The following is an 11,661-nucleotide window of genomic DNA, read 5'->3' on the forward strand; positions in this document are numbered from 1 at the left end:
AAACCCAGGCCCCTCATGGCCATTATCTACCTCATCAAAGTTGAGTGAGAAAAGTTGTGGGCATGCTAGGATAGGGAGGGAGTGAGAATGTAACTAGCTTGAACCTTTCCTTAGGGAAGCTTCCTAAGAGTTTAATATGGACAATTTTTTTTCAAATGTGCTTTAGGAATGATTAAACCGAAATGGTTTCTAGACAACTTGGAGATGGAATGAAGTGGTTTGCCATGTAGTGGTGGGCAATAACATTTACATGTTGAAAACTAAAATAACATTTGTGAGGTGATAGTGTTTGCACCTTGGATCTCCGTTTCAACACAACCAGTTCAATTTCAAATGTAATGGCATTTTTCCATATTTTGAAATATTGAAGGTCTAAACTAGGGTTTTTTTTTTCAGAAGATTAGTGGACAAATTTGAGCAAATGAGGGGAAGCGAGGTGTGAGGTTCATGTTTGATCGATGCATGATCGATGTTGGATTGATGTAAAGCGAGAGATTCATTTGCTAATTCATGGAGTATGAGGTGTGGGTGTCATGTTTGATCGATGGATGGATGGCAAGAGATTGATTTCACTAATTCCATGGAGGATGTGGTGTGAAAAGGCTACTTCCACAGCAACATGTTGCTCTCCAAGGGTGGACGATAGGACATGTGTGAAAGCACACATAGGTTGTGCATGAGGTCATGAGGGGAAGCAATATGGGTGAAGATGGTCCTCTCAAGGCATGGCCCTCAATGCATGGCGAAGTGGGAACATGGACCTGCCACCTTCTTCCGGTGGGGTGTGCAGCGACGGTGCCCGTGCCACCTCCAAATCACAGAGCGCATAAGATCTTTGCCACCCGGCGCATGGCTAGCTGCCATGGCAGGCAATCTCTGTCTCTCTGTCTCTCTCTCTCCCTCCCTCCTGCCTGCACGTGACTGCTGCTCAGAAAAGACCCCCCGCCCCTGCCCCCTCTTATTAATTCCATCTCCTTGCCTTCATTTCACCATCTTCATTTGCTCTTGCTCCCTGTGTGCTGATCACTCCTGCGAGGAGGACCAGCTTCTCAGGTCCAGCTCTGCCTGAAGTCCCAGATTGCAAGAGCAGGATTCAATTGACAGAGCGCCACCTTTGCCCATAATGTTGCTCCTCCTTTTTAATGTTATAGGTCTTGTTATTGCTCTTTGCTGCATCATCCTCGTCCTCTCCCTCTTGCTCCCTGGCTTCTCCGAACCTGGGCGGAAGAAGAAGAAGCTGCCTCCTGGCTCTATGGGGTGGCCCTATATTGGCGAAACCCTTCAACTCTACTCCCAAAATCCTAACGTCTTCTTCTCCACCAGGCAAATGAGGTGCTCTTTCACTCTCGTTAAAAGTCATCTTGTACCTGAAGTGTGTGTAAGCTTGTCAAACCCAATGATGATAGGTTTTGGGTCTACAGATGATCGATTATCCACCCTTCGATAGATTTCCTCTCATTAATCAGGCAGCATTATTCTTATAATTAGGTTGAATCCACTTTTAATGATGGGTGGAATTCTGCTAGAAAATGAATGAAAATTTGCCAGAAGAGAACCCACATCTCATGATTAGATTCTCTTGAAGGAGGGATGGAAGTTTTGAGTTAGAAAAAAGAAAAGGCCAAGGAACCCATATCTCATTTTGATGCAGACTGAGAGAAGATACATCAGGGGGTGCATGTGGGTTTTTTTTTTCTTCTTCTTCTTAATGTTTGGGTGTTCAAATTAGCATGAAAGTGAACTTGGCTAAGGAGAATTATGGGGGGGATGATGCAGGTATGGAGAGATTTTCAAGACACACATATTGGGGTGCCCATGTGTGATGATAGCAAGCCCGGAGGCAGCAAGGTTTGTGCTGGTGAGCCAGGCTCATTTGTTCAAGCCCACATTCCCAGCAAGCAAGCAGGGAATGATTGGCCCCCAGGCTCTCTTCTTCCATGAAGGGGCTTACCACACTAGGCTCAGAAGGCTTGTATTAAGCTCTTTCTTACCTGAGTCTATCCGAGGCATGACCCCGGACATTGAAGACCTTGCCATCTCCACCCTCACCTCCTGGGAGGGCCAAACTGTCAACACCTTCATGGAAATGAAGAAGGTAACTCCATTTTCATTATGTAACCCTTAAATCCTTCCCTTAGAGAAAAAAAAAAGAACAAAGTGTTGCATAAATTTGACCCCCCCTCCTCTTTGGCAGTTTGCCTTCAAAGTGGGCATTCTCAAAATTTTTGGGTGCCACAATGGGCTGCCCATGGAAGACCTTAATCGAGCATATGCTACCTTAGAGCAAGGCTACAATTCAATGCCGATCAATTTCCGAGGAACCAAGTACCACAGCGCAATGAAGGTATTGATTAATCACCCTACTGTATCCCTGATTAACTGTGCTTGTGTGTAATTTAGCTAAGCCCCCAATTATGCCAGTCAATGTTCCACAAGCCAGAACATTAATGGAGATGATCAGCTGCAAAAGCATATTAATGTTAATCCTGATGCATAATCATACTGAAATTTTGCAGGCGAGGAAGCATTTGAGCAAGAGGATACAAGGGATAATTAGGCAGAGGAGGGAGGGGGGGATGGTGGGTAATTATGATTTTTTGGGGCGGTTGATGGGTTATAGGGACAATCATGACTGCAAAGTGGGGTTGAGCGACCAACAGATTGTGGACAACATAATAGGGGTGCTCTTTGCCTCTCGCGACACCACAGCCAGTGTTCTCACTTGGATCATCAAGTTCCTCAAAAGCAGCCCTCTCCTTCTCGACTCTGTCATTGTGAGTGAGAGAGAGAGAGAGAGATCATTAAGACATCATTTTTATAACCTAAACCCCTCTTCAATCCCATCTTAAGCCTCTCTTCTTTCCCCCAAAAAATAAATAAATTAAAATAAACAAATCCCCATTAATATATACCCCACCCCCCTTCCATACAGAAGAAAATCATTTATTTGATCTAATTAATAAGAGACTCCATAGAGCAAATTTGTAAAAGCATTTTTTTGTGTAAAAACTATCACTCCAAGACTTTATCATTATTGAATCAATTCAACAAAACTATTTCCCACTTTTATCTCACGTGATTAATTTTCCCAAAGAGGTTGTACCACTTTTCCTTTAATATAATCATCCTCAAAAATAAAAATAAAAAATCAATTAATTATCCCCTTAACAAAAAAAAATGACATTGAGAACTATTTTGGGCGTATTATTTTAAGGTTATGGCTCTAATTTTGGTTTTTCTCTTCTTTTCTTTTCCCCCCTTCAAAAGGCGGAGCAAGATAGTATAAGGCACACCAAAGTTGTTGATGGCCAGCAAAAGCTCACATGGGAAGACACCAAGAGCATGCACTTGACATCAAGGGTAAGTAAAAACATGCTTCAAATTATTAAAAATTTGACACCTACAATTTGTTATCCTAATAAAGCACCCAACGTCTACTTTTGCTTTTAATTAATTAGGTAGAATGGAGTGTGCCTTCATGTGATTAAGGTTCAAGGGAAAAAATATATTTTCAAAGGTGTAGCACAAGATTAGATCACACTAATTCTTTCAATCATTAATTAACCTCTCCAACAATTACTTCCAAAAACCTTACATTCAATTTTTCTTGTGTAATTTAGTTTTGGCTATAGGCCTCCAAACTATCATCAAGTGTGATTAGAGCACATTAATTGGTTGTTAATTAACCTTCTCCACAACTACCTCGCTTGTGTAGTTGAGCCATGGAGGCACCTTGTGCCTTATGGACTCCATCTTATTATTAATAATGGTGGTTAGACCATGCCATCTTATTGATTATGCTAATTAACCTTTTCAACAACTACCTCAAATTGTAATAGATTGTTATTTGTATAATTGAGCTATGGCTCCACCATGAATGTATAGCTTATGGCCATTAAATTCCTCTCATGTTTGAATAGGTAATCCAAGAGACCCTCAGAATTGCAACTATCCTTTCTTTCACATTTAGGGAGGCCGTTGAAGATGTGGATTACAAAGGTAATAATGTTTTTATGAATTTGTATTAATTCTTCTATTTTAAAAGAATATTTGTGGTCCCCCTTAATTTTTAAGTATCAATTAGTTGCAAAACCCCACAGCCATCATTGAATCCCAGTCAGTTAGGTGCTTGCATTAACATTAATATCATCTGATCTAGAATTTAACCTCTTAAAAAGTGCATTGATATATATCAGGTTATGTTATTCCTAAAGGGTGGAAAGTACTACCCCTCTTTAGAAACATTCATCACAGCCCGGAGTTCTTCCCAGATCCTCAAAAGTTTGATCCTTCAAGATTTGAGGTAAATTTTAAGTGACTTAAGCATTTCACAATTTCAAAGGCTTTTAACTGCTATAACTAAGTTCATCTATTGTATTAATTTATCACTCTAAGGTAATTATAATAATGACCTTGCCCACTTGAACTTGGTATCTAAGATCTTTTATTGAATTGCAGGTTCCTCCAAAGCCCAACACATTCTTACCCTTTGGAAATGGTGTACACTCATGTCCAGGGAGTGAGCTAGCTAAACTAGAAATGCTGGTCTTTATACACCATCTTACCACTAAATTCAGGTATGCATATTAAACATATCAGTCAAATAAAGCCTTTTTGTTTGAAGATTTTTGTAACATAATACTAGTTGAGGTCTTAGCATTTATCAAGTATGTGACACTCAAAGCACTCTTGTTTATTACCCTTTTTTTGCAGGTGGGAGTTGGATGAATCTAAAACGGGAATTCAGTACAGTCCATTTCAAGTTCCCCAAGAGGGCTTGCCTATAAGGGTGGTGAGGAAATGATCGTTGTGATGGCATTAAATGCTTTTATAAACACGGGACATTATTATCACACTAAATAGCCAACTCTTATTTAAAGACAAGATGAACAATATTGCCCTCATGAGTCCAATGATTCCAATATCAGATAGATGAACAAGACTCTTATGAGAGCAGACATGATCGATTGATAATGGAATGTTGAATCGGTGATCTAAATTTGAGATTGATCCAAAAGCGCATTAAAGATGGTAGTTGGCACCGGTTCTAATGTCCTATTCAAGTGTTATAGGGGTCTTTACTCAACTTGATTCCTTCTTACAAGAGTATTTGATAGGTACTTACTTTGACATCCCTCATAATTTACGCTCAATTGTGTGGCAATGAAGGTCGTTTACCATAGACATCCCCTAATTAATTATTTTGACTCTGACCCCCCATGATCTAGATGCAGTGTCCAATGATCTAGATAGGGACAATCTGGATCCTAGATCCAAAAAATCTAGAGAACAAGATACATTTTTTTAATTTAAAAATATATTTTTTATTTTTCAAGGTTTTTGTTAATGTTTTTACGGGTTTTTGACATGATAGGGTTTCTTAGCAAACTCTAATATCATGAATATCAACTCAATTTAACAAAAAAACACTTACTGGAATTCACCAAGTGAAGAGATAGCTAACCTCAATCACACTCGGGAGGGCTTGCTCCATGAGATTTAAAAATGAATAAATTAGGCAATATAAGGCACAAAAGGTTAAGCTTATAAGCAAAGACCTATTTTAATCACACAAGTCTACTCCTCATCATACCAATAACATAATCGATATCACAATACAACTCTAATCCTACACTAAAACATATTTCCTCAACATTCAACAAAGGATTTGCATCTAAGAGCAAGATATAGTGGGAAAAATAGAGGATTTATGAGTAGAAAAATAGCTCTACTTCCTTACCTCATCCAAGACTAGTTTGAACCCCGATAGCGGCGCCATTCTTAAGCCTAAGACCTACCTACACCACATTTTAAGTCATGCACACTACACACCCTCCCTAAAATAGTTTCGTAAATGGCTACACCTGATCATGCTTTTACCCATCACATGCAAGTCATGTGATACAGTCTATTTCATATGTGGGAAAGGTATCACATCTAGACATTACAAGCAATAGGAGATTTCGATCTACTCATAGATCATTCATGGTGTTACTTAAGCAAATGCTAAGAGTATTAACTTCACGACTTCAAGTATTGTTGTGGGTATCCACACATTGGATGTTGAGATTGTTTATGGTGCTATTTGCAAGTATAATAGCAGGTACTACCTTATGTATGACTGTACTATGTGACATGATACTAATCAAGGATTACTAATTTATGGTAGTCTTGAAGCAAGAGCTATCTTGTCAATGTTCCTTGTCAAGATGCCACGATGATGTCTAGGATTCCCTTGTTTAAAATAGCAAAAAAAATTTACTTTTGGTTTTTCTTATTGATTGGATGATGCAAAGGATGCCCATGTTGGTGGTGGTGAGAAAATTTACTGCCTATGGGGCTAGTCATGAGCCCCATGTGAGGTTAATCTTTTTTATATAGTCACTAGTTCACTATGTTTTGGTCGTGTCATCAGGCGCATCACTCTTAAGAAAACCCCCATGTCTCATGCATGCAAAAGAGTTATCTTGTCAATGTTCCTTGTCAACATGCCACAATGATGTCTAGGATTCCCTTGTTTAAAATCGCAAAAAAAATTACTTTTGGTTTTTCTTATTGATTGGATGATGCAAAGGATGCCCATGTTGGTGGTGGTGAGAAAATTTACTGCCTATGGGGCTAGTCATGAGCCGTGAGGTCAATCTTTTTTATATAGTCACTAGTTCACTATGTTTTGGTCGTGTCATCAGGCACATCACTATTAAGAAAACCCCCATGTCTCATGCATACAAAAGATACTAAAAAAATAGGTTTATATACAAATACATGGGTTTTAGGAATATATGTATTGTTTCTTATATGTATATATTCTTTCAAATACACTGGTGGCCAAATAAATATGGTACCTCCTATAAATGTAAAACTATAAATGGCCTCATTAAAAAATAGGCCTCTTGTTAAATTTAGGTGATATCATACATTTGTTCCATGTGAACCCCTGAGGGCCATGTGGAAATTTTGATTTGTCATTATCTAGGTGTAAAAGTAGTGTTGTAAATTGGTGGAGCATCTTCATAACTTAGGGAACCATAATCCACATTGTTACAGGCTACACCATCCCTCTTTTAGTGCAATGGAAAATGCTCACCTTAACTTGTCATGGAGAACTTTTTGGTATCCAAGCTCATATCTCAGTAGACTCCAAGCTCGTATATCATATCTTGATAGACTCCAAGCTTTGCTAGTGGTAGCTAGCACTGGCACTCTTGCCTCCTCCTCAAGCTGTAACTATAAGGTTGCCTTTCTCCATATACAAGGACACTCACTCCTCTCTAATCTCACATGCAAGAATACAAGCATAAGAGGAACATGCACCAAGAATGTAGCTCTCTATCTCTCTCTCTCTCTCTCCTCTCAACTCTCTCTCTCACACACCATAGACATAAGAGAGCAAGAATGTAGCTCTCTATCTCTCTCTCTCTCTCACACACCATAGACATAAGAGAGCAAGGAGATAAAACGACTCGATTGGCACAAAGGGGGATTGTGTCTTGCATTATGAGAATAATGTTATTTAAACAACTAACCCTTAGCAAAAAGACAAATTATTGAGGCCATTTTGGCATTAATGAGACCAACTAAGGGATTGAGAGAGGAAGGAGATTATAGTCATCCTAGTGTAAGACCCTCTCTCTTAGCAGCCAAGCTTATTTCAAAGTTTGATGGATTGGGAGCTCCCTACAACCATCTATCTCCATTTAAATAGATTTGTACTGAAGAAAGGGTGATTGATCCTTGAACCAAGATTAGTGCTTTTGTCTTAACCTTGGAGAATAACCCTTTGCTGCTCTAGTTTCAATTACTAGAAGATTCCTAGAGTAAAACCATGGAAGATTTAGAGCTAGAATTCACAGTTTAATTCTCTAAGCTAGGTGTGAGTGACCCAAGTATACCAATTAAAGAAGCTTGAACCCGAGACCGTGAGAGACTACCAACAAGGGTTGACCATCATATGGCCCAACCCAGACACTTTATGCTTGGACATGCATCCATTGACCAACCTAATACAAATAGCATTGGAATCTTATAGACTAAGGGATATCAATACACCAAGGTGAGCTACCCTATCCTACTTTAGATGCCACCAAGGCCTTGATAGAGTGGCTAACTACCCAATGCGAGAAAGCCTAAAAGCGGATAATATTGCTATCCCATCACCTTTAGATAGATGGTGTACAAATTGTTACTTGGTAAGTGATGACTAGCCTCTTAACCCAACAACTCAAAATCCCTCCATGAGTACATCATTGCTAGTAGCACATCAGCAGGGTTAAATAGTGAGTGTGTCATGTGTACGACTTTGTCTTTTGATGATAAGAAAGAAACACCATCGCAACATTGTTTGACAAGGGCCCAAGCCAAGCAACTGCAAAATCAAGTGTCCCTATCCAAAAACCCCTAAAAGAAAAAGAGGGAAAAGAAAGTAATAAGGGGGGGATCATCCATTGAATTCTTGGTTTGTTTGCGTGTCTCATCCCTATGGGCTTGTGACACTCTTTCAACTTTCCCCCTAAGTTTCTCTGTTCTATCTATGAGGATTGGCTTTTCGGGGTTCCCACTCCCTGCTCTTCTTCTAAGGTAATTTAAGTAGAGAAATCTGGAACATCCTCAATTTGAAAGTAACTTGGTAGGTTCATGGGGTCCTTCTCCTTTGTTTCCTTTGACACCTAAGAACTTTGGTAAGTTCTTGGCTCAAATATTTCAAATGTAGTCTCATTTAGTACTTCCTATGCCAATCCCTTTTAAAAAGATAACAGGAATACCATAGCCCAAGAGAGGAGATCTCGAGGTTAAGTGAAGCATAGGATTCAGTACTACATACCTAAATAGAGGGACCAACATGGCAGTGTATCGAGACCCCTAAAGATAATGATAGAAACATATCAAGATGGCAGTGTCTCGAGCCAAGAATCTTAAAAAGACCGGCAACAACTAAGGGACCTCCCGAGGAGAACATTGGGAAAACAAGGAAGTAATGAATGAGCTTAGAACTAAGGAGAAACCTTGCAATGAGTCTTTAGAACCAAAAGATACAGAAAATATAAGAGTGCTATTATGCGACCATGTCCTAAGAGAATGAGAGATGCATGAGAGGCAACTTAATCTCAAAGGATCTATGTAATAGGAGAGAACATAGAAAGAACTTGCATCGGTAGTAGGATGGAAATCTAAAGCAAATTATTTAAGAACCATGCCTTCTTTGGAAGATCCCTACCCCCTCCGCGCAACGAATTCAGGGGTGCTAGCAGCGGAAGTAGCACTTCTTGTGCACAGGATAGAGTCTCCCACTCGGGGCCTCGCCCACCACGAATATCTAGACAAGAGACTAATCTCTCGGTTCTTTCAAAACCGAACCCGGAAAAACTTTCCTCGCCCAGAAAGCATAGGCGATTCCTCCAGAAAATTTATCCTAACGTAGTCAAGAACCTTAAATTACCCTTTTTCATTCTGACCGAGCTCGCAAGTCACATGGTCGGGTGGTGTCAAGGGAGGAACTTGCACTTGGATCATAGAGACCAACGCTTTTTTCGTTCGTTAAGAGGCACAACCGTTGATTCTTTTCCATAGAACAAGGTTTATCCTCCGTGATTTATTTCAACTATCGTAACTTAACAGAATTGAGTCTTATTTTTGGGATCCATCAGTCCAGCCTAACCCCATCCAATCCCATGGGTTAGCCAACCACCCAACCACTGTATTGATAGGATCCATTTTGAAATTTGGTTATGTTTTGTCTCGGGTACCAAGGAAAAGAGTTCCCAGGCCCCCTAGTTGGCGCTTCAGGTAAAATTCAAGATAGTCACACCACTTACACACCCAATATGAAATTGCCTTTTTCACATATTCGGATGTCTTTAAAACAATCTTTTAATGAAACCATAGTATCACTGATCATAATCCTCCAAAATATCTAGCTTGAATTTCAATTTCCAATCATTCCTTCACATCGGTGTACCTATGGCATCATTGGCAACCAGAACGCCCACCACCTGCTCACTTAGGGGCCTTTTCAATAGTTCCTAGCTCATAGTACCCAGGAATATAATCATATAAAAATCTAGGTAGGGCTCTCCATTGAAGATCAGCTAGATCAATCAACAAGATCCATATAAAAGGGTCATGAACTCATCCGTGAAGACCAGCAAGGTTAATCAACCAGATCCATGCCCGTGATCAGAAAACAACTCCAACTCATTTTTCTTCCCCGGTGCATGCGTGGCTATCTTCGGTGACCCAGAGAGCCCAAGCACCGTATGGTCAGCACCCTCTAGGTTCCTTCGCAGACAGTAGGTCACCTAGCGCTTCACTCATGCCGCTTCCTTGGTCCCTCATCCACCGTATACCGGAAGCTCACCATTTTAATCGAATCGAGGCTGCTCAAGACCTAAACTGACTTGCCACACCAAACGTCCTTAATTGACTCTCCGTCAGCTGTTGCAACCTTTTCACTTAGGTCCTTTATGACCTTAATCGACAAGATAGTCAAAAGGCTTCCTAGCATTCTTGACATAAAACAGTCTTTTAAAAACAGGTGTAATATACAATTACAGTTTCCAACAACTCCCATCTTTCCACACCGTTCCACGTCATTATATCCATTCCCATCGTCCTACATTCTCACCCATTTACATCCACTCACATCATATCACATCCATTCAGATCCATAGACATCACATCACATCACATCCATTCACCTCACATCACATCTATTCACATCCATTCACATCCATTCAGATCCATTGATGACATCACAACACATCTATTCACATCCATTCACATCCATTCAGATCCATTGACATCACATCACATCATATCCATTCAGATCCATTCACCTCACATCACATCTATTCACATCCATTCACATCCATCCAAATCCATTCGCATGACATCACATCCATCCACATCTCATCGCATCCATCCACATCTCATCGCATCCATTCACATCCATCCACATCCCATCACATCCATTCACATCCATCCACATTATATCATATCACATCCATTTACATCTATCCAGATCTACATCACATCACATCACATCACATTACATCCATTTACATCTATCCAGATCCACATCACATCTATTTACATCTATCCAAATCCACATCACATCACATCCATTTACAACTATCCAGATCCACATCACTTCTCATCACATCCATTTAGTACAGTTACTCTACTTTCGATATACTGATAGAACTTTTCTAAGTTTCTACCAATTGCTTAGCTTAGTTAAATGCAACTTTTTCTCGATCCCATTAAATCTAAGTATCCGACTCTTCATCTTATGTGAGCATTTACACATTTTTGGGCTATTTTCTTTTATTCATTGTATTTATCTCATCCCAATACTTCGATTAATCCTATTGGCCCTTTGGAACCTTATTTGGACCTTAATAAATTTTTTGAAAATGTGGACCCTTAGGCTAAGGTCTCTTATACACATATTCAATTAATTCCTAATGCACATTGGAAAGTTCATTTTGAACTTCTATTTCAGGGGAATTCATTTTAGACATTAGGAGAATTTTTATATCCAAAATTATCTCAATTTTGAATTACCTCTCTCTAGATATTTTCTCTTTCTAGGTCAAAATAGGGTAAAACAAGATCCTTTTTCCATTTTTGAGGGGGGGGATGATTACAAGAGACATAAGGGGA

General features: G+C 39.7%; 1 protein-coding gene across 1 annotated transcript; it reads left to right on the top strand.

Annotated features, from left to right (window-relative positions):
* Positions 1 to 1,043: 1,043 nt before the first annotated feature.
* On the top strand, positions 1,044 to 4,958 carry LOC147628539 (abscisic acid 8'-hydroxylase 1-like). Its single transcript, XM_086814195.1, has 9 exons — positions 1,044 to 1,332; positions 1,777 to 2,095; positions 2,195 to 2,344; positions 2,517 to 2,774; positions 3,268 to 3,360; positions 3,921 to 3,999; positions 4,197 to 4,303; positions 4,459 to 4,577; positions 4,714 to 4,958. Exons 1-9 carry the CDS (start codon positions 1,124 to 1,126, stop codon positions 4,802 to 4,804), a joined length of 1,425 nt encoding a protein of 474 aa, XP_086670321.1. The 5' UTR covers positions 1,044 to 1,123; the 3' UTR covers positions 4,805 to 4,958.
* Positions 4,959 to 11,661: the final 6,703 nt, after the last annotated feature.

Source organism: Cibotium barometz, chromosome 19, assembly GCF_041138505.1.
Source record: "Cibotium barometz isolate CiBa-2024 chromosome 19, ASM4113850v1, whole genome shotgun sequence".
Lineage (NCBI taxonomy): Eukaryota > Viridiplantae > Streptophyta > Polypodiopsida > Cyatheales > Cibotiaceae > Cibotium > Cibotium barometz.